The 24,121-nt window shown below is 35.8% G+C and overlaps 1 protein-coding gene and 1 long non-coding RNA gene across 5 annotated transcripts in view; one reads left to right on the forward strand and one right to left on the reverse strand.

Moving 5' to 3' along the window:
* Window positions 1–1,609: 1,609 nt before the first annotated feature.
* The window catches only part of LOC105475110 (uncharacterized), a 316,642-nt gene continuing 294,130 nt past the window's right edge, over window positions 1,610–24,121 (reverse strand). For both annotated transcript variants that reach the window (XR_011622007.1, XR_011622006.1), the window contains one exon: window positions 1,610–2,585. This is a non-coding gene — a long non-coding RNA (uncharacterized lncRNA). The remainder of the gene's footprint in view (window positions 2,586–24,121) is intronic.
* LOC105475119 (solute carrier family 13 member 1) overlaps window positions 6,848–24,121 on the forward strand; it is a 119,330-nt gene continuing 102,056 nt past the window's right edge. The window contains exon 1 of one of the 3 annotated variants that reach the window (XM_011730132.3): window positions 6,848–6,998. In XM_011730132.3, coding sequence (XP_011728434.2) covers window positions 6,900–6,998 — 99 coding nt within the window. In that variant the 5' untranslated portion in view covers window positions 6,848–6,899. The remainder of the gene's footprint in view (window positions 6,999–24,121) is intronic. The other 2 variants (XR_011622005.1, XM_011730128.2) reach the window with 2 other exon arrangements.

Genomic DNA, 24,121 nt, shown 5'->3' on the forward strand with positions numbered 1-24,121 from the left:
CACACAAGTTAATAGTAGTACTCAAAAGCTTTTCTAGTAAAAGAATTTCAACTTGAAAGAATATACTTGAAGAAGGGAATCTGTTGAGTATAATATCAATGATTTTAGATTAAAATGTAGAGGACACTATTACTAAATATGTGCATAGCATACATGTGATAAATAAGTCATGGCAATTCAAAGCATGTGTACAAACCTAACAAGATGAAAACAAGAAAAATGTGCCATATTTATCATTATGACAATGTAGAGATTACTTAGCTTTAATACATAAAAAAAATTTTTTGAATGTTTATTAGATAATAAGCTCAATACGTTTCTGCAATGTAAAAAAACTCATGCAATTTTGCCTGCATTGCTATGAGAATCATGTCCAGAACCAAGGAGGTGTCAGTGTACTCCTGCTTTTTGCTGCCAAACAGAATCTGAAATAGAACATTCAACTCAGGAACTCAGCCAGAGTCAGAGAGATGAGTGCTCAGGATAGTGAAGAGATTTAAAATTTGAGATATGAGGAATAGGTGAAGCAAATGGAAATGGGAGGACTTCAAGTATATAAAGACACATGGAAGAGAAATTCAAGTTCTCCCTCTCATGGTCCCAAGAAGCAGAATTAAAACAGTAGATGAAGCTACAAGAAGACAAATTTTGTCTCAATGGCAGACAGAAAGTAAGTCTAACAGAGAGGAAAGGAGGTATTTAAATATGAAATGAAGAGAAATGAGTCATCCATCAGTAAAGGTATTGAGAAAAAATGGGCTCTTTGACATGGATATGACATGGAGGCCTAGATCAATTTTCCAAACCAAAGTTACTGTGGTTTTCAGAAAGTCACACGAGGCCAAGACTCTTGCCATGAGAACTTGTAATTATTTTAGGGACTATGAAAATGGAGATTGTTATGCAAAATAACAGAGCATTCACAATTAATTGCCTCCAATTGCATTTGTCTTATGCTCTACTAAGTCACTTGGAGTTATTTGCTGTGAATAGGCTGTCTTTCCCTTGTGGAGGCACAGTATTTTATTCATATCAATTCACTCACTAGAAAAATCTGTATTTGGGTCCATTTTATTAACCTCATTTCTTTTAAAACCTCCTGGAGATGAAATTATTCACTACTATCAATTGTTTATCTGGGACAAAAGTATAAATCAAGCTCTGTCCTCATGGCCTATCTGCCAATTAATGTGGTTTAATGTACAATGATAAAAGTTGAGAAGAAAATGTTGCTCTGAAAAATGTATCTTTTAGAATCAACGATAAGGAAAATGGATAAAAATGTAAGTATAAAGGACTCATCAGAATAAATGTTGGTATGTTTCTTTGTGAGGTTGTAAGGCACACATTTTCTTTAAATACTGAATTTTCTTCATAAGCAACCAGTTTGAACCAAAAGCCACCAACCGCATATAATAAAAGAAGCCAAGTGGTGAAGAACAGTGAATGCTGTAGCTATGCCAACAGAAAATTACTGTGAGAGGGCAGCCTGGCTAACTTCCTATATTCATGTTAATAACATATTGTCAGCTAGTCTATGCTTAGGTAAAAAAAATTTCCAAAGATGGGTCAGCCTGACAGGAAGCTGGATTGTGTCAATGTCATTTATTACACTTAAAATAAGTTCACCATAAGAATTATGTTAACACTTTATCTCTTCATTGTTATCAGGGACGGGAGATGTTCCAAAGAGACAATATTTTTGGTGGTGAAAATGGCAGGAGAAATATTAGGGTTGTTTTTTTTTTTTTTCTGAAAGAGAAAAATGAACACATTTGGCCATGAGCAACAGTGAATTTGTAGCAGAATGGAGATGACCAGGGGAAAATGTTTCCTTCATTAATTTCTTTAAACTTGTTTTTTTCTAGCTATAGTCAAAAGCAGTTTCTGACTGGCTAGTCTGAGTTCCATGGAAGCCTTCTGACTTGACAGGAGGAGTGGACACTTGGATCAGCTGGGATTATAGGGTATTTCTCCATGATCCATTTCTATGGATTTCCATTTCTAAGAGTCCTAGAATCACAGCAGTCATCACCCAAGTACTGATGTAATAAATGCCATATCCAGGGGTCCTGGATTCATCTCTGAATATGCTAAACATTTTCAGAAGGATTACAATACAGTTGCCTGTGTCAAGACATGACTGTGACACCAGGTGGCTGTGCAGGGGAGGGGGACACAAGCAGGAAGAGGAGTGGAGCAAACAGTGTTCTAGACATTTGAGAGTAGTTTTACTCAACTTCCCTTTTCTAATAGTATGTTAAGTGTCCTGGAATGTCCTTTCTCTTCCCTTCTCTACATTCCTAGCTCCTTGAATTTTCCTCTTTCACTTCCCAGAGAACCCAAGATTAAAATATGGTAAGGCTCGGCCAAGAGAAAATTATTCCTCCCCACCCTGATGGAGGGTGTGGCCAGTGGTGTCTTGGCTTCAGAGCTGACATATTCTGGCAGGTGCTGTTATTGCTAGAAGGAGGTCTTCCTGTTCAGGAATTTGCTTTCCTTTTCAGTTCATGAGCATTCAGGTCTTCACCTTGCAGGACACAGTTCAATCTTCATCTATTCAGTCAGTCATTTATTTCATTACACTGGAATGATAATTATTGAAATTTTGGTTAATAATAAATGATGTCAATTTAAGTTTTAGGGACTTGTGTATAAATATACAGTCTCTAGGGTAGATTATTCTACCCCAGCTAATTATTTTATCCTTTATCTTAGGAAATGAAAGTAAAAACTAATATAGTTAATCGACATCAGCCTGGAAATTTTACTATATACATAATCTACATGTTTTTCTTTCATCAAGAAGACTCAATATCTTAAGGAATAGAGAGGTGAGCAGAAAAAGAAATGAAACTCTGAAAAGTGCTAATGTAAATGACTACAGGATGCTACTCAGGAAAAAAGATCATCTTAGTTTTAACAGTATCTAAAATGTTTGAGGATTCAGCTCATATACTCAAAGAGTATACCCTTTACAGCGCAGTGCTTGTAAGTTATGCAATTTATGAAGGTAACCAGAGTATATAATTAAGGGTACACTGTGAGTGGGTTTTTGCATTTAAGGGCTAGTCAAAGCTTAAGAACAAATGAATGTTGGGAGAAAATCTGGCTTACATTTTTTGGCCAATAATCTCAACAATAGCAATTGAATAAACCTGGTATGCACTTTGAACTCTAAAAACCCTAAGAGTGAAAATAGAAACACATAATTGAAGCAAACGCACTGTCTTTTTATATACAAATGCACCTGGCTGTTTTCACCAGCATAGTAAAACTGTATACTGAGTATGTACACTTTTTCATCTAAGTGTTTATATGTATGGGTATATTTGCAATGGGGCAAATATTTTCCATTGAAAAGCCATATCTCATTGCAAATCTATATACTCTACTGACAAACTGCTTGAGTAAACCATACTATATAAACAAGGAAGCTAATTGGTTTCCATTTATCTATACTCATAGGTAAGTTTAGAGAAAGTATTCTTTGAGTATTTACTTGTACCCAACACTTTACTAGGGATATAAGTGATGCAAAGGAAGTAGTCTGTACTTCCTTGTACTCAAATAATTAACAATATTACAGAAGATGTAAGATTTACATGCATTATTAAAATAGTAAATAACATCAGTCTACTCATAGGCCACAATGTGTCTTACAGATATTATCTATGATTTTCAAACTTTACTGTGCGTTAAAAATTACACAGGGTGCCAACAAAACGTGAAGGTTTCAAAGTCACATTTAGATCCAAAAGGGCAGAGAATCTGCATTTTTGTCAAGCACCTGATACTATTTGAATACAGTTGACTCAAGGACCACCCGGGGTGTGTGCATGGAAACTCAAGGATCGGGGATTTGGGCAAGCACTGGGATTGTTAGGATGGTTTTGAGATGAATCTACAAGGTCAAACTTCAACAATGGGTAGCATTTAAAACAGAGATGAAACCATATTCTTGGAAGAAGGAAAGGCTTGAAGAACACAAATTTGGGAGTTAACATTATAAACATAAGCCTAAGAAAGAGATAACCAGAAGGTAAGCCTGAGATAAGCATGTGAGACAACTGGATAAAAACTAGTTTCCACTCCCCTCAGTTGGTTAGACAACTCAAGCATCTTGGACAATCTAACTTCTTTACTACCAATAAGAAACCCTTCATTTCCTCTGTGCTTGAACCTGAGTTTCACATAATTTACGACCATCCAGAGGGCTCAGTGGCAAACCTCAGAACTATAGTCCCTAAACTAACCAAACCAGGTATCTCCATACAAATTCTAGACTTGAAGATTTAGTGCTTAGTGCCAAATGATTATTCATGATGGTAGACCTCAAACATAGTACAAGAAGCATTGCCTTAGGTGCCAGAAAAAACTGGATTCAAATGAATGGTTTTACCATTTAGTACCTGGGATATTTTACTTTACCTCTTTGAATGTTAGTTTTCAAATCTATAAAATATAAATAATAACAATACATATATATAACTTGTATCAAGTTTTGAAGATTAAATGAGGTACTAAATGTAAACTCTCTGGGACATAGGAGGTAACTATAACAATGAATGAATGAACAATATTTGTGATTGTTTCGGTAAACATGTTTTTTAATAAAGGGCTAGTCGAAGCTTAAGAACAAATGAATGTTGGGAGAAAAACATGTTTTTGTGAAAATCATGTTTTAAATGAACTGATTCATGATTATGTAATGGTGTGATTCAGTTTAGATAAAACGTAACACAATTATGATGTAGTAAGATTTATGATTTTCTGTACAAAGAGGTGAAATTTCACAACTGTGACTAATTTGTTCTAGGCATGGAACTAGTTAAAGCGTGATGTGATTTGAAGGGTACCTTAAGATATGTATCCAAGGGACCCTGAAGTCTCCCTTAGAGTTTCATTCCCCAGTGACTCTTGCAGAGACATTCAGCTCACATAAGTCATTCATGTTTAGTGCAAATTATTTTATTAGATTTTTTCTCTCGGTGACAGTGAAGAGAAAACCACTGAGGAATAAGAGGTTGGCTGAAGGTAAGGAGAAGGTGAGGGCATTTTGTAATAACGAATACCCATAGCAGATTCAGCTGGCTAGAGCCGAGACCATGAGAACAGGGTCCTGGAGCCTTCCTCTGGTGAGAAATGAGGACCTGAAGAGACTAGGGTACAGAAAGGAGGGACTGACAAATGTCAAGTGCTTTTCCCTTAGCCTCTGTCTGGTTCCAGTTCCCTACACATAGGCTCTCATTTCCTTTAAATGTCACACAAATGCCTTTTCATTTTTCGGTGTCATCTCACAAAGTAAAATCCTCTAAAATGAAAAAGTGAGACTCAAATCATCTCACCAGGTAGCTGAAGGAAATCTGAGAGCAAAAATGGTTTCTTCAAAAAGTACTAGTTTTAAAAAAAGCATGCAATGAACTATAGAACTGTACAGGGTGTTAATGGAAAAAAATAAGTACTACAACTGGTTTGAGTAAATCAGTTCATAAATTAATTTTAACACTATATACTATTGTTACCTATTGTCACTAACCATTTATTACTAATATCATTTGTAATTATCCTTTCATCTAAGAAATTCAAGATATAATAAGACTTTCTGGTTTGGAAACTTTTTTTTCTGTTTACTATTCTGATTTTCCTGAATAATTATCCATAATAGATGCTTAGAAATTTAAATTTTTTACAGGAAGAAATGCTTTCTCATTTACATTAATATGGTGAGTACTGGTGAGAGAATTGTTTTTCTTGATGGAAAGAGAATGCAGAGTTATATTAGTATGAAATTAGAAATAAGACCTAAAAGCTAACTATAGATTACATAAGAGTAAGGCTATCTATGTCAAGAGAAATTGACTATAAATTCTAGTAGGGCTGGGAATGTGTTTCGTTTATATCTAAAGCTAAGTAGTAGTTGCTAACTTGAGGTTTTCTGGACCATCGATTTACAACACAATGTGAAACAAACCAGGGTCCTTATCCCTGAGGATTTTCAAAATACATCCTCCATATTACTGTTGGAAGAGTCTCCATCTTCCCACATGCTCATGTGGAGACACCATACACACACACACACATATACACACACACCACTTGAATGTCCCTAATCACTCATCTCTATGCAGATTCTCTGATAATTATGAAGTCTGTATCAGCACAACAGTATCAAGTCGAGCCTTCAAAGGTCTTAAAATAGAGGGTTTATATAAAACACTTTATGGTTATTTTTGTTTCCTGTTGAAAGAGACAATAGGATCCAAGAAATACACAGAACTTTGCTTTTAAACAAAAAGGACATTTGCTATAAATTTTGTAGAAGGCTTTGCAATACATTGTCCAAGAAATCCCTTAAAAATCCATCTCTAAAAAAAGTTTCCCTTTCACTGCCATATACTGAAATTCCAAATTAGTTGTTATTTCAATTTACACACTAAAAACATACTTCCTTAGAAAGAGCCATGGAGGCTGCCTGTGGAGACTCACTCATGGCACCACGACAATGTGGTAACTACTCCAGTTAGGGACTCTGGAAGTCAGAGGACATCAAAAGGGGTGGAGGCGCCTTATTGTGAACAAATGACCAGCTTCATGGTTTTGCCTTCTCCTAGGCTTGTCCAGTCCATATTTCAGTGAATGTGATCAAAGAAAGCAGGGTTTCCTTGAAAAACCAGAGGAGCAAATGGTCTTTGATTTCTCATGAAAACTCTTGGGTTTATCTCTTCGTGTTAATTGTGATAGTAAAACAGTAAAAAATGAGATTTAATTTTAACTTGTGTTGGTCGATATAGGGCAGTGAGTGAAGGTGACGGGCTGGAAAAATATTAATCCAAGTTGGTTATTTAACATCTGCTTTATTTGGAGGAGGACACTATTGAAGCCACCTGCTCAGAACAATGAAATTCTTCAGTTACATTATGGTTTATCGCCGATTTCTCCTCGTGGTTCTCACTGTGTTGGTTTTACTGCCTCTGCCCATCGTCCTCCACACCAAGGTGAGTGAAATTGGAGAACAGACTAGTGGATTTCCTGACTTATTTAATTGTCCTTTATTAAAACTGTTTGCTGTTTAACTGCCTGGCTCAGAGCTGAATGAGTGTTGACGCTTCATGCCTAAAGTCAGGATGGTTGTACATGATGCTTTGTCCATTTTCTCCCTTTTTAATAATTAACATTGGTTGATTCTTAGTATGATTAAACATAATTAAATAGAGTATTCAACCAGAATTGTTCTCTGCCTACCAGCTAGATGAGAGGAAGAACAAAAGAAGCACAACCTTTGAGATTTTGCAGTTCAAGTTGTCATTCTCCAGGGTGCATGCAGGGCTAGTGCAATCCCTTCCCCTGAGAATAGGCAGCAAAGCAATTGCTGGGGACAGAGGTGGAAGAACAAGGGAAATCCTAGGTCCAGCACAGACTAATTTACTTGTCAGCTCTGTGGCTTGGTCACAGAACTTCCTGGAAATTTAGTTTCCTTGTGGCAAAAGAAGACACTGAAAGCATAGAGTAATTTCCCTTGGTCAATCAGAAAATCTAATAAAGCGTTGTACCATGTTCTGATAATTTCAGGTTTTATTTCATTGTGGTGTACTTGTAAGCATTCTTCTGTTTGATTTTTAAGAGTAGTCAGGGTATTAAGTCCAGAACAATAAGCTCAAGCATGTTTAATTTCTTGGGAAAATGATTTGAATCAGCAAACATTTAACGAGCACCTTCTCAGTGTCAGGCACAAATGTCACTTGGTAGTAAGAGGACAGGCTTTGGAGCCAAATTCTCTGCTTCAGGTCCCAGATTTACCACTTACAAACTGTGTCACCTGGGCATGCTACTTAATGTCTCTGTGCTTCTGTTTTCTCATATGAAAGATGGGGACAGTAGCAGGCTTGTTGTGAGAATGGAATGAAGAAACGCTCATCCAACACTTGGAGCAGTGCCTGACACACAGTAAGAGTGCAGTGCCAGTCTCCCTGGGTGTGTTGACTCCACAGGTGGGGCAATTCCCAGCACTCCATTATACACAGTCCCTCCTCTTAGTGGGAAAGAACACTGCTGATGCTCTCCTCTAACAGGTACTCATCAAGGTTACACCAGTCTGGGTTATAATAGAATCATATTAACTATAATATGGTGGTCCCTCCAGCCTCGGTCAGAAATCTGTGCCAGTGATCTTGCAACCTCTGAAGGGAATTCATGTGAGCTAATAAAGTCCTTTTGGACACTGTCAAGGCCTCCTCTACCTGCAAAGCTGGAGAAGGGACTGGCCCCTGCTGTGGCATCCATGGGTTGTCTCCCACCAGGTGCAATCTTCCAGCTGCAGCATTCTTGGCTGAGTCTCTCCTTGTGCTGAGGTCTCACAGAGCTACATGGAAGGAAGGGAAAAACTCCCCACCCCTTTTGGTCCAAAATTCTTCTAAGTCCTCAAATTCTTACAGAATTTGTAAATAATAATAATAACTAAAAGACCTAGTCAGCTGTTTTTGGCTTTGTTGGTTTTGTTTTTCAAATTCTGTGTGACTAACCCTTTCCTTCCCACCCTGCTACTCCCACCCCTGGCTACTTGTGAGGTCTCCTATATGAATCTCTGGCAGTCCCATCAGATGACAAATTCCAGCACAGAAATAGGGCTCTATTCTGAATTCTCACCCCACTTCCCTGCCAACATTATGATCTTCACTTTGCAACTCTCCTGGTCCCATGAGTCCTCTAGATTTGGCTGAATCCTGTCATGACCATATCCTGGTTCATACCTGGAGCTCTGCTATATTTTAATATTTTTGAGTTAGTCTCAGCATAGGTTCTTACTTATGGCAGAGAAAGTAGGAAATTAAACTAGTCAAGACAAATTTAGGTCATGACTACATATCATCTGTGCTGATCTTTTGACGTATAAATGCATGACAATTTGATTATCCTCCATAATTTTCAGAGAAATGAATATAAACTCTTTGAAAAACAAAATGAGTAAATAAATCAAAACCAATCATTTCAGTACATGATTCATTAACTGGGAAGTGTATTATTTTTAAGAAATGCGGCCACTGGTTATTTTTTCCAAGGTGCTATGACGAAAGAACATTACATGCAGGAACCAGGTGTCTGGCACCAAGTTGCATCTGGTGAGCTGGGTTCCTCTTTCCTTTCCTCCTAATCAACTCATTTGTTAAAACTCAATTAATGTTAATGGAGGATTTATTCCTAGTACAATAACATGATTTTATTTGTTGGCCACTTTAAACATATATTTAGTCATTCAATAAACTGCTAATTAAACTGAAAGAGTATTATTTTAACTGTTGCTTACAATGAAAGGAAATTTTTTTGTTAAAGAATGTAGGCCTTTGGAGGGTATAAAATTTAAGGAGACGTTTACTTTAACATAAATGCAAGTCAATTTACTGTTAACTTTTAGCTTACTAAACTGGAGGAGCCTATGCTTCTAAAGATACAATATTAGATTAACTAAAACATTCAACGGAAACAAAAATCCAAGCTTCTCTTTCAAAACCACAATAAATCTACAGGATATAGAGCCAACAAACAATGAATTATTGACTAATTTCTTTCCTTCATTTTCCTACTGGTTATTGAGTTGTTCAATAGACTGGCCTTAACTTCTGTCTTAATTCCATCTAAAGTCAAAAAAGTGTCATGAATGAAGAAAGACCCTAACTGGTTTTTCAATGTATTATTAACAGGGAAGGAGAATAGACTGATTTGCAGAGTCTGTTTCAGGCATTCTGCTAACTACTTTCCCCAAATTATCTAATTTAACCTCTATCACAAACCAATAAACAAGTACAAATGTGCTTCTCGTTTTACATTTGAGGGAATTGATGCTCAGAGACATGTAACTCACCAAAGGCCACCTACATGCTCCAGAAAGTAAATTTGAGCTTGGGTCCTGTCAGAACTCAGAATTCATGCTTTAAAAGTGATTTTGTTTTAGTCTTTTGTATATTTTTGAAGATTTACTCTCTCATGGCTTGTTAATCATGTATCAACCACACAGGCATTGCTGTTCATGAAAATGCTTTAGACAGGCCAAATGGATGAGTTATGTTTTAACCATTTCTTCAATTGACCTCATGGTACACAATGTCATTAAGGTAGAAAGTTGCAGTGATTCTAACCACTGAAGATAGGCTTATGAGAACTGAAGCTATAAAGCATATCACTTGCTGGGTGTCCCAGAGCCCCAGTTATTTAAGCCGGTCAATCAGTTTGTCAGGATACGGTGCCCCTTTTCTCCATAATTGGGTACAAATTAGAAATAGAGACAAAAACAGGCAAGCAGCTTACAAAAATCTGGTTACGTAGATTTTTCCAACCAACTTTTGTCTGACTCTAGAGCCAATGATGTTAATCACAACTTGGTATCTGTGTCTTTATAGCTTCCATGGTCATAATAAATATATTCCTAGTACATTGGTGTGAATCTCACTTTGCTAATGAAATTCCATTTTCTTATTGATTTACACTGAGCATCAGAAATTCTTTTTGTCTCCTAAACATAATGGTAATCTCAGTCCTTACCCAATTAGTAGTTAATGATCAGTAAACAAGTCTGGAGTGTAATTGCTTTTTATTTGAATGAAATAATCACACTGAGTTTTTCTCATTTTGGAGAGAAATTTCTTTAAATAGTTGCAGTTAAAATCTTGGTAAAACTGGTCTTGTATACCTGGCATAATTTCAGTAATATTCTCTGTGGAACTTTGTTCTTTTTTGACTATTTTGTTAATTTTTACTCTTTTCAGCAGTCAATACTATTTCCTTACTTATTTTTCCAGTTATTGGATTATCTTTGTATTTTTATTCATGAAACAAAAAGAAGGCCAGATTTGTTAGAAGAGAGGAAAATCAAACAACAATATATTATATTTGTAGAGTGCAATTCTTCCAGGTACACCTACTCCATCTAGCTTACTCATTAATCAGGACCCCTTTTTAAGATCAGGAGACAAGGAAACAACTACACATGTACTGAGAAGCATTTCTTAGTTGATGGGTTGTAAAACCAGTACCAAATTTTAATTCTTTCTTCAGAAAATATTTTGGATTTCTCTAGAAAATATTTTATATTCTAACTTTGAAAGTCACGATATATTCACTTGAAGCATCATGACTTTCAAAGTGAGAATAGAAATAATAATAAATAAACAAAATGATACATAATGAGAGACTTATGTTGCTAGACATAAAAATAAAATAAACAGATGGGAGAAATATTATTATAAGGAAATATAAACTTTAAAAAGTGAAGCATCCCCTAGAAGGAGGAAGTGGTAGGTTGAGAAGTTTGTCAAAGAAAATGAAAATGAGTGGGAGATAATTTAAAAAGACTGTAAGTGAAAGAAGAGGGAGGAGAGAATTCTAAGAAAACAAATAAGTTTTAAAGGGCCAAATAAAATAATTAAATATATTAACGGAAATAACTGATACTGTTTTAAATGTTGGCATAAAAATATTGTAGGGATTTAAGATAAAGAAGAAAATTCTATAAAGTGCAAGTAAGTGAATATTTTGGACACCAAAGAGTGAAGAAATGATGAAGAACAAGAAAAAAATAGAAACCATGCTAATAGCAATGTGGTAGCTCAACAAAATCAGAAAATCCAATTTTGATAATATATTTTTATTTCACAAATATTTTACAAGAACTTTCCCAGCCCAAAGTGTTGTGCCAGATTAACTGTGTGATATAAGCAGAAGTTTAAAATGTTTCTGTCTTTAAGTAGCTTGCAGAATTACTGGGAAGTCATTGTATAGGATGACAAACATTAATGGCAAAAGAAGGTTGTATGTAAACGCATGTCAAATAATTTAAATAAATCATTTGGGTTATGAAGGTGTAATTAAAAAGTGGATAAACCACTAAGGATTCATCATCCTCCAGCCTCTCTGTTCCCCTAACCACATGCAGTCCCACTTGCCCACAACCTGCTGCTCCTTCTGTTTTCTTTATGTCAGAGAACGCCACTACCCTTCACTCCATTCACAGGCTTGAAAGCTGTGTGTCATCTCAGACACTTCAAATATCCACAAGCCCCCATCACTAATATGGTGTTTCATCTCCTTAATCTAAATCCTCCTAAATCTCCCCTCTCAATCTCATCTTCTTCTCTCTTTCCTTTCCTGTTGGCACTGCTTTCCTTGAAGCTGTCTTTATCTCTTTATTCCATAGACCATTTGTTTTTTACACACTTTCTCCTACAGTCTCTGGCCAGAGTACTATTTTTTAAATGCCAACTCAGTCCTATTGTGAAAAATCAAAATTCTTCAATGGTTCCCTTTTGCCTATAATGGAAAAATATCTAAACAAAAGATTGGTATGCTGATGGATACTTATGACTTTTCATTTATTTGTCCTAAAAGCCTCCACCACACAGTCCCCAATATCTATCTCCCACATTTGCATTTTCCTCTTTAACAATACTTCACTATTTGCAGTTTCTAGAATGCCTGTGATTATTCTTGTCTCTCTGCCTTCACATATGCTGTATCCTCCTCCTAGAATGCCCTCTCCTCTTGCCTTGGAAGGAAGGCTCAGGCTGTGATGTAAATGGAAGATCATCCTCAATGCTCTCATTGCATCATGGATACATTGGCCCCCATTACAGTGTGTCTTCCATTTTGCTTTATCTTTGTCTCTCTCTCCAGACTGTAAATATCTCAGGAACATGGAGTATAGTGTTTAAATTTCTGTCTCCTCCAGCACCAAACCCAGTGCCTGTCACATAGTAGATAGTTAATAACTGTGTTGGGTGAATGGATGATCTTGCATGGCAGAAGGATGTAAGGTTTTAGACCTGGTAGGAAGGAGAAAATGCAGGAGAAAGAGGTTGATGAAAGGAAGGAACTTCGATAGAGTGAAAATAATGATGAAAGGACAGAACAAGAAGAATGTAGGTGTAACCAGAGGCTGTCCCTTCCACAAAGCTCTTTCTTCCTCCCATAGTATGTTTTATACCTTGTTTGGTAACAATAATAAATGTGGATGCCCACTGTGAGCCTCATGGTGACAATTAGAAATAGTCATCCCCATTTTACAGAAGAACAGAAACTTGGAGAGGTCAAGAAATGTGCTCAAAGTCACACAGTCCACAAAGGGAGCAAGAGGATTTAAATACAAATCTGTCTGACTTCCAAGCCCATGATGTCATTGCTTATTTAATGATATTTATATCAGATCTTTAAAAGCTGTGCTCAGATTGCCTTACATCATTGTTCATGCATTTGCAATCACGAAAGCACATGTTGAGGTGATGCCTCTCTCAGCCTGGATCACGAAGTAACCTCTACCCATGATGGACAAATAGTATGAGTAAGAAATAATTGGTTGTTTTAGACTGCTGAGATTTTGGAACTTTTGCCACAGCATAGCTTATCCTGTCCTGATTAACATAGCATATTCTGAAACATTCCCCAAGTGACTCAGACATGCTACCCTTGGCTCACTTTTTTTTATTTATAAAATGAGCAAGGCTCTTTTTAAAAAGTTCCAAATGTTCCCCAGATTCACCTGCGATACTTGTGTAAAGTCACAAACTCTTAATGTGAAGTGTAGGATGCTGCACGTTGAACAAACTCCCCAGGTGATTCTGGAGCAGATAGTTCATGGATTGCATTTTGATCATATCCAAATGTATAGTCAGGTTGGAGAGCTGATTATTTCTGTATCTTTTTCCAGTTCCACTGTGTAAAGAGTACGAAAACAATGTGTCTCAGGTGCTGGTTAGGTGTGGAGGTTGAGTGGAAAGGAGGAACTAAAAATTTCCCAATAACTGGTATAGTAGGCCATCAATTGGTTTTCTCTGCTATCCATTTTGGCTAAAAACAAACAAACAAAAAGAAAATTTAAAAAAGCTAGTTATTTCTCCTTGACTTTGTAGTTGAGCTTATTTTTACTCTCCATCTTCCAAAATGAAGATATTTTAAAGCACTTTAAACTTTGCAATTAATATAAATTGAGTCTTTTTATCACTGCTGCAGTAGGGGTAGGAATACCAAGAACCATACAAAGCCCTTCACAGGCTCTGTCAAATAATAATGGTGTTTTTCTTGTAGCACAGAGATTTAGAATGCATGATTTTTCTCCTTTTTTAATTGCTTTGTGTTCTCTTTAGAAAATCGATTGCGGTGATTGAGGTCTGTGATTGGCTCTGCTTTTCTCACGCTGTGCTGAGAAGAGATCATACCCACATACGTACTAATTCATCAGCCAAATTACTCCCTAATATCAGTCAGTATGTCATTTGAAGAAGCAGAAGAGATGAAAAAACTATATTTTAAAGCCAACTTATATTCTAATTCCATGTGGGGCTATAATTTAAAAGAGAACCACGGTGATTTTTAAATATAATCAGCCACATTTTCTAAGATAACTTGACAGTCAGAACTTTGTGAGGAGGAAAAAGTCATTATCCAAATTGCCTAGTCATAGCTTTCTTTGCCTTTTTCACCCCTTCAGCAAGTGCCCTAGCTGTGCACTTGAGGTGGTTAAGATGAGATATGACTTTGATATTGTTAATTGGGGGCTGGGTAAGTGGGAATGTCTGTGATGGAGGATTTCACCTATGCGGGTAGACATTTTAGTTCCAATGCTGTTTGTTGGCAAGAGAGATGAGGGCTGCAGGAAAACTGTAAACATATTCACCCACTGGGGCAGGAGGCAAAATATCCAGTTCCAGGAAAGGAGGGGAGAACAGAGAAAAGGGAACAAGACAAAGAGAAAGAAATTTCTATGCTAAGGAACTTTATGCCTAAGATATAGATTTAGTGTTTTATAAGATATATAAATACAAACAATATTAGAAAGAAGAGAAAGAAGAACCTTACTCACTCAGAAATATTACTGACCATATACTGTATGCCAAGTACTGCTTTAAATGTTGGGAACAGGGTAGTAAATTTTAAAAATATATACTATAATAGAGTTTATACGTGGACAAATCTCAACTCTACCACACGCTAGCAATGTGATCGTTGAACCTTAGTTCAGAATGGAATTACACTATGTACACCAAAGAATCTTGGTGGGGGTTAAATAAAATGTCACATGGAGTGCCAAGTGTTGTATCTGACACATGATAAGCATTCATAAGTATTACTTGCCCATACTATAGTCATAAGTCAGAGAACAGATTTATCTGTCTACTTACCAAATATTTTCACATCTTAAATAAGTTTTTCTATATATAAAGTCTATGATTAACAGTCTAGAAGAGGTTTTAGACAATTAGGATCCTCCCTTCCCAAGCTCCTTCTCCATTGGAAACACAAAGCAAATAAAGATCTCTGTGGATCAGGATGAGAAGGAAGAGCAAACAAGTGGCATGAAGGTGGAAAACTGTGGTTGAAAGCACTCCCATGACATTCAGAGGCCAGAGCCAGGTTAAATGCCAGAAACTAAGGGCTGGAAAATGGTTTTCTCGAACCTGTGAAAGACAGAAAGAGCTGGATTGACCGCTGGCTATGGTGGCTCACAGGAAGCAAACACTGCCCAGCTTCCCAGCCAAGACATCACCCATACTACCCAACTCAGCTAGATGACTGGATCCATGCTATGCTGGCAAGAAAAGAACTCTAGGGTGTCAAGATAAGACACATATGAACCAGGAACTAGGAACTGACTGGAAGAAACTGTAAAAGTGATGAGAAACAAGGAGTGCAGAAAAAGAAAACACAAGAATAAAGCTACCACTCAGAATAAATTTGAAAATAAAATTTCAAAATACAATAAGACACTAGAGAAAGACTGACAAAATCTGCTCGGAAGAAATGAAAATAATAGGGAAATCAACAAGTTAGAAAAGGAAAACCCCCCCCAAAAAAGGGAAACAAATTATTTTTCAAAATATAAAGCAAAAACAGGAGAGTATAAAATAAGTCTAGTTAGATATCCTGGAATTTTGACACTGAGATTTAAAAAACAAACAAAACCCTCAATAGATGTGTCATGTTTGAGGCACCTGGGTGGTCCTAGTTAACCAGCTTCCCGAGGGGCAACTTCTCCTTTTTCATTTGATTCATGTCAAAGATGAGTCTTAGACACTCTAATGCTCAACAGCTCATTCTCAATAGCTTCTCCTTTTTCATTTGGTTAATGTCAAATATGAGTCTTAGACAGCTTATTCTAATGCTCAACAACTTATTCTGACTTTTCCAAGATGAAGATGAAGAGCAGGCCAGTGGCATGGGCCAGATGCAGTCAGATGACTGACTGACCAGGAGGGCCTCCGTCCAGTGACCAGTCTCAGAATTTAAAGGACACTTCCCCTTTACTTATGCTTGTATTCAGCCCAGGTGAGTCACCAGGCATTTCTATCATAAAGGGAGTTTAAACAATTCTTGAAAGAGTAAGCCTTTTTTGTTTATGAAAGTTGCATCCGAGGTAGCCTTGTCTCCTGGAAATTCCCAGGCCAAGGTTGGAAATCCCCAAGCCAGGTTGCATCACATTGCTAAGTGACACTTAGTGTCGACCCTACTATGTGACATACTGCTAAGTGACATGTAGTTATCAGCAAGATGCCTGAATAAGCCTTATGGCTATCATTAATCTTATAACCAAGGTATGTCTCTTATAGCATACTACAAGATGAAATAAACTTTAAACTGAGTATCCTTGAAGATATATTCAGTGAACTGAGAAAGAATACTAGGAATTTGCAAAAAATATCAGATAGAATATAAAAGGATATTTTAAAGTGAGAGAATCATTTGGAGAATGATTTCAGAGCCCCAAAATATGTATAAAAGACATTACTGAAAATGAAACACTGGAAAATAAGTCATATTCAAAGTAAAAATTACTGAATTCTCCAGAATTTTTTTAAAAAGATGAGCTCTCAAATACATTTGTAAGTACAAACAACTTAATTAGATATTAGTCCATATTTAGGCACATCATGAATGAGATTTCAGATTAAAAATAATGTGATTTTTTTTAAAGCTTCCAAATAGAGAAGAAAAAAAGTCTCCAAAAGGATAATAATTAGATAAATTTTCATTTCAACAATAATGAAAACATCTAATAAATATATAACAGACTTTTCTGGAGAAATCTACAAAATATTATAGAAGAAATTTAATAGACACCTGAAAGAATAGAGAAGTTCATAGATAAAAATACTTAAAGCTGTGTCTTACTCCATAGATTCTGTGTAATTTGAATGAAAATTTGAACAAAATTTTTACAACTTGAGATAGTAATTTTAAAATTCAAAAGAAAGAATGAAAATCTAACACTTTTAAGGCAATTAGAAAAACATATAAGATGAAGGAGTTGTTATACAGATTGTAAACCTTATTGAAAAGTTAGAAATGTTAAAAGAGCATAATTCTGCAAGAACTGATTTTTTAGAAGGCAGCAGTGGGAGAGGGAGAGGACAAAATAAAGAGACCAGAAGCTTGTGTGTCTGCATTTGAGAACTTCAGCATAGAAAATATGTAGCAACATGAATTACTAGGCAAAAGATGAGCTCATTCAATTTAAAAAGCATGGCACTTTGGCTATTCATTTTGAGGGAAAAAATGTGTTAGATTCCTATACAAAAAATTAAAGCTCTACACTTGAAAAGAATTTAATCTTAGAAAAAATATGGAAATATATATAATACAGAAAGATTTTCTTATAAAATATGGTAAAAACATGAAACAACAGAAAAGAGTTTAAAAATCACTGTATTAAAATTAAAATCCTCCTGTCAATTAAAAATACAATAAAGCAAATTTCATAGACAAGCCAGAGATAAGAAAAAATGTTTACAAATACATAGTTTATAGAGAAATAATATTAAGAATCTAAAAATAACGCCACAAATTCATGAGATAAAAGAAATAAATAACCCAACAGAAAAGTGAAAAAGAACTATAAATATAGAATTTGCAGAAGAGAAACAATTATGTTCAATAACTGTGAAAATACTTCACTGGTATTCAAGAACATGCAAATTAAATAAGAAGAACTTTTCATACCATCAAATTGTCAAATGAATAAATTAATCCAATATACCAAGGATGGTGAAATGGAACTTCTGAACATTGTTGGTGTTAATAGAAACTAGTATGACCATCTCAGATAGCTTCTTAGTTCATTTTTATACTGCTATAAAGAACTGGGTAATTTATAAAGAAATGAGGTTTAATTAACTCAGCATGGCTGGGAGGCCTCAGGAAACTTACAATAATGGTGGAAGGGGAAGTGAGGCATCTTCTTCACAAGGCAACAGGAAGGAGAAGTGCCAAATTAAAGGGGAAGGGCCCCTTATAAAACCATCAGATCTCATGAGAACTCACTCACTATTATGAGGACAGGATGGGGGAAACTATGCCCATGATTCAATTACCTCCACCTGGTTTCTCCCTTGACACGTGGGTATTATGGAGATTACAATTCAAGATGAGATTCATGTGGGGATACAAAGCCTTACCATGTTAGATAGCAAATGGGCAATATCTAGTAAAGTTCAAATGGAGTCCTTCCCATTTGAAGTTCTGATGCTAGTTTTCTCCACTAGCTAAGACAATCTATTTTCCATAGACATGCATGTGGAGATAGGTACAAAGATGTCCATAGCCTTATAATAGTAAAAAATTGGGGAAAAATCCAAACAAACATCAATAGAAAAATAAATGGTAAAATGTTCATAAAAAGGAATACTATATCTGTTTAAAATGAAGTAACAATAGATCTACATGTATCAACATGAATGTATTTGAAGTACATAAAATATTGAGTGAAAAAAGCAAGTTGCAAAGTGACATATAGGGTAAACCTTAATTTTAAAACCACGTGTTATTAATGTATTAATGTCTGCATGTAGTATAATCAAAAAAACATAAATGGAAAGGATACAAACCACATTCTAGACAGTGGTTAACTTTGGGAATGGTGGAGGAGAAGGAAATGAGGGAGTGGTCTTCAACTTTAACATCAGTCTTTAACTGAATATGGAATGTTTTATTTGTTTAAAAATAATTTAAGCAAATGTGGCAAAGTATCAACATTTGTTAAATATGATAAGCTGTACAAATGTTTGTTGCATATTTTTACTATGTTCTAAATATTTTATAATTTTGAAAATGCTTTTAAAGAATACATGCCAAAAAACTTCTAATACATATATTTTTTAATGCAAGGGACCAGGAACTGTCCATACTATAACTTCATGTCTCTAGTAGTGTGAGGAAATCTTATACTAGGAAAGAAGGAGCTGCTATGAATGAGCCAAAGAGGTGCAGTGTATACACACAGAGCAGGTATCCAGGGTTAAGCAACATGACATTTCATATGATCTAATGGAATTCCACCTGGTTTCTACACAACTGCCTCTGTCTGGCTAGGTGTGGCTTGTTTGCTGAACTTCTTGATGTTAACTGTTGGAAGTGATAAGAAGTACAGAGATTTTTTAAGCAGAAAAGTAGTATTTTTGAGGAAGTCCTCTGGACTTTTTTTTCTCTCTTTTCTCTTTATTTTGAGAAGGAATCATGATTTTTTTTTTTAAATTGTAAGGTCAGTGGTAGTCATAACTATAAATCATTACAGTCATGTCCTTCATGATAAATAAACAAGATAAAAGTACACATTATTTTTGTTGCTATTATTCAGTTTAAGAACTCATAATACTAAAATACTTCAGAACAAAATGTGATTAAAACATTTACTTGTTATGGTTTCAGAGTAAGTTTTAATAAAGATATCAGATGTGTCAGCAACTTCCAGCAGAGTTGGGGGGTAGGTTGTGGGGGAGGAAGGATTAACTCATACTCTTAATTGACAACTTGTCTTCTTTTATTGCTGTTTGACTGTTGTTCTCTTGAGGAGGTAGTAGTGGTAGTGATTGTGTGTGATGGTGGTAAACAATTTGTGGTGGTTTTGTTTCTTAGGAGTAGGAGGTCTGTTAAGAAGGTGAAGAAAAAGAGGAAAGAGACAAAATTTGGAAGAAATTTACAAGAGACAAAGATAATATAGCTTGAAATAATGGGTCACTCTATGAATTTCTAGTGATGAAATGAAGCTACTTTATTTTCTGCCTCAAAGCCGGTCCTAAAATCAAATATCTAGGATCTCTTTTTAGTTGCAACACAGTTCCACAACTTCTGAGTAGTTTTCTTCTTCATCAGAAGAACTTGTCCACCAAAGATTACTCACCCTCATATTCTTTGTGTGCGTGTGTGAATAGATGTGAGTAACAGAAAAGAAGAAAATAGTTGTTTTCTTTTCTATCTCTTGTACTTTTCTTCTTCTTAGCAAGACTATTCACAGATCTTTGATTTTAAAGTGAACAAATAACCCTATATACTTTAATAGGGTCGTTTTTAAAGAAAATACTTGGTATTGTGTTTGAATTGACCTTCTGCTATTTAATGCCTAAGGACTTTGAAGGGAAAGAATGCTTTCCTGCATTCTTTCACAACACCAAGCATGAACAAGAAAAAAAATCACACAATAGAGAAAAGGAATTGTAGGAAGGAAGCATTCCTGGGATGAACCCAATAGGATGCTTGTTTAATTTATCAGCCAAAGAGGGACAATTTTGAAAATAAAAGGAAATACTAATGAGAAAGGAAACTTTACAACAACACTGTCCTGAGAAAATTGGAGCAGATGGCTATCCTGCCCATTAAAGAGCACTCAAACAATCCTAAAATTTGTATTGAAACAAAAGACCCCAAATAGTTAAAGCAATCTTGAACAAAAAGAACAAAGCTGAGGGGCATCACACTACCTGATTTCAAAATATACTGCAAAGCTATAGGAACCAAAGCAGCATGACAGTGGCATAAAAACAGACAGGTGGACCAATTAAACCACAGAGAAAACAGAAATAAATCTGTACATTTACAGCCAACTGATTTTCAGCAAAGGTGCCAAGAACACACAATGGGAAAATGAGAGTCTCTTCAATAAATGGTGTTAGTAAAACTAAATATCCACATGCGGAAGAATGAAATCAGAACCATATTTCTCACTATATGCAAAAATCAACTCAAAATGAATTAAATAACTAAATATAAGACCAAAAGCTCTGAAACTACTGGAATATAAAACACGGGAATAGCTCCATGACATTGGCCTAGACAATGATTTTTTGGATATGACCTCAAAAGCACAGGCAACAAAAGCAAAAATAGACAAATGGGATTACATTATACTAATAAAACTTCTTCACTACAGACAAAATCAAGAGTGAAAAGACAACCTAGAGATTAGGATAAAATATTTGCAAACTATTATTCTGATAAGAGATTAATATCAAAAATATATAAGGAATTCAAACAACTCAATAGCAAGAAAGCAAATAACCCAATTGAAAAATGAGCAAAAAAATTTGAATGGACTTTTCAAAAGAAGACATACAAATGGCCAACAGGTACATGAAAAATTGCTCAACCTCACTCTTCTGAGAAATACAAACAAAAACCACAGTGAGATATTATCTCACCCTTGTTAGAATGGCTATTATAACAAGTGTTGGCCAGGATGTGAACACTGTTTGCAGAAATGTAACTTAGTACAGCCATTATGAAAAACAATATGGCATTCCTTCAAAAAATTAAAAATAGAACTACTGTATGATCCAGCAATGTCATTACTGGATACATATCCAAACGTATATCGAGGAGCTATCTGCACTCCCATGTTTATTACTGCACCAGTCACAATAGCCAAGATATGGAATCAACCTAAGTGTTTATCAACAGATGAATGGATAAAGAAAATATGATATGTATACACACACACACACACACACACAAACAAACACAAACACACACACACACACACAGAGGATGGAATACTATTCAACCATAAAATGAAAAAAATCCTGTCATTTGTTATAACATGGATGAACCTGAAGGATATGTTAAGTGAAATAAGCCAGGAACAGAAAGACAAATAGCACGTGATCTCACTCATGTGGAATCTAAAAAAGTTGATCTCATAGAAGTGGAGAGTGAACTTGTGGTTTCCAGGGTCTGGGGAGATCAGGTGTCGGGACTGAGGAGATACTGGTCAAAAGATAGCAGGAATAAACTTGAGAGATTTATTATACAACATGGTGACTGTAGTTAATAACATTTTGTATTCTTGAAAAATGCTAAAAAGAGTGGATATAGTGTTCTCAGCACAAAGATAATAATGATGTGAGGGAATGTGCATATTAATTAGCTAGACTTCGTCATTCCACTATGCACAGATACTTCAAAGCATCACGTTGTACATGATAAATACAGTACATACAATTTTACACGTCAATAAAAAAATAAGGTTTTAAGAAAAGAGCACTCAGAAGGGAGTAACTCTGTCTTCCTCCTTTTCCAGACCTTTGGTTTTCTTCAGATGTGAAAAAAGGGGACAATTTCCACAAATTATGGGAAGGCAGCTATCAAAGACAATGCAGATATGGTGCTTTAGCTAGCTGCAATTATAATCCACTGGGACTCCTATGAAAAAATACAAAATGTACATATGTGTGCAGGGTAAACTCCATGATGAGACATAAATTTGAACTGCAAATCAAAAGGTGGACAAGTTTTCCAAATGGGTTATACATTCAGGGATTCAGCTTAGGCAAAAGGAAACTACTTGGAAGCAAGTTTCTGGAACCAGATTTAAAGATGAAAGGGAAGGTCTGGAAAAGGGTATAGCCCAGTACTTCTCAAACTTTAGCCTAGATAAGAATAACCTTATGAGCTTGAAAATGCTGATTGATTCAGTGTGTCTGGGGAAGGTCTTGATGTCCTACATTCCTCACAAGTGCCCAGATTATGCTGACACTGCTGGTTCATCAACCTCACAGAGCGGCAGAGGGGAGAAGTCCAAATGTGCAATCTAAGTGTTGATTCTTGAATGACAAAGCAATATTTGAAAGGCAGAGCAAATAGGCAACCTTTTTCCTGCCAGATATTTTACTAAAATGCTGACAAAAGCTGAGGATGTAAGAGAATAAGTGAATTAATATAGTAGTACTGTATAGAACTGAAAAAATACAAGTCAATCTCTAAAGGTGACCCTGGAGAACTGTTGCCATGGAAGAATATGATCCCAATGTTACCAAATATCTCAGTTTGTTAATAGAAGGAATTCAGACTTTACTTTTAACACTAAACCTGCTGATTTGTAAATCCTGACTCAAATTAAGCACAAAGACTTATAACATTGTGAATCAAATACAAAGAATTGCCTTGCTAGACTTGTCCATCAGCTTGTGACTGCTTCATCCAAATGATCAAACACGGTCAAAGGATCTAGAATGTGAGCACAGGCAGGCAGAAACTAGCACGTAAAGGATCTGGGGGCTTGCTGGTATACCCACTGACTGAACACTATGAATTAGAGTTCAGAGAAAGGGATGCATTATGAGGAACAAGGATCAGAACTCAAATATCAAGAAAGTGTGTAAAGAAGATTCTTTGGATATAGAAAACTGATGTCAGGAGGTGTTGCGATAAGACATTATAGTCAGAGTGAAGGTGGATTTGAATGCAAAATGAGGATTCTTCAATTGTTTTCAATAAACAACTAAAAGTCACTGACTTTTGGTTGATTTAAGTCAGGACTGAGCTACTTAAAATACGGAAGGAGTCTGGGCCAGGTAATAATGTGATTCTTGAAATTTTGCTTTTTATTCTGTCACCAAAGTTGTACCATCTGAGTGGACCGTGACTCTCCACCCAAAGACCCATGTTGACATGGATGTTCAACACTTATGGCAGGGGGTGTATATGGTGAACAGAACCAGCTAGCACCTTGTATTCTATTTACTTTTTGATGTTTTAGCAGACCCTTATAGATTGGTGCTCCAGACAGTTGTCAGGGTGGCTAGGCCTCTACTCTGGCTTTATGCAAGGGAGTGCCAAATGCAAAATGGATTCTTGGAAAGTGACCTGATATTGGAATAGTTTTGCCTACAGTGGAGGAAGTGAGTAGAGGGGCAGATTTGAGAGATATAATGATTGGGGAATAAATAGGATCAAGATAGTGGCTAGTTGTAACTAGAGAGCAAAATAAAAAGTGCTCCGTTTTATCTCTGCAACCTAGGTTCTTACAAGTATGATGGAAAACATAAAGTCATAAGAATGAACTTTCAGGCTACCCATGCATTCTCATTAAGAG

The sequence above is a fragment of the Macaca nemestrina genome, chromosome 4, assembly GCF_043159975.1.
Source record: "Macaca nemestrina isolate mMacNem1 chromosome 4, mMacNem.hap1, whole genome shotgun sequence".
Taxonomy (NCBI): Eukaryota; Metazoa; Chordata; class Mammalia; order Primates; family Cercopithecidae; genus Macaca; species Macaca nemestrina.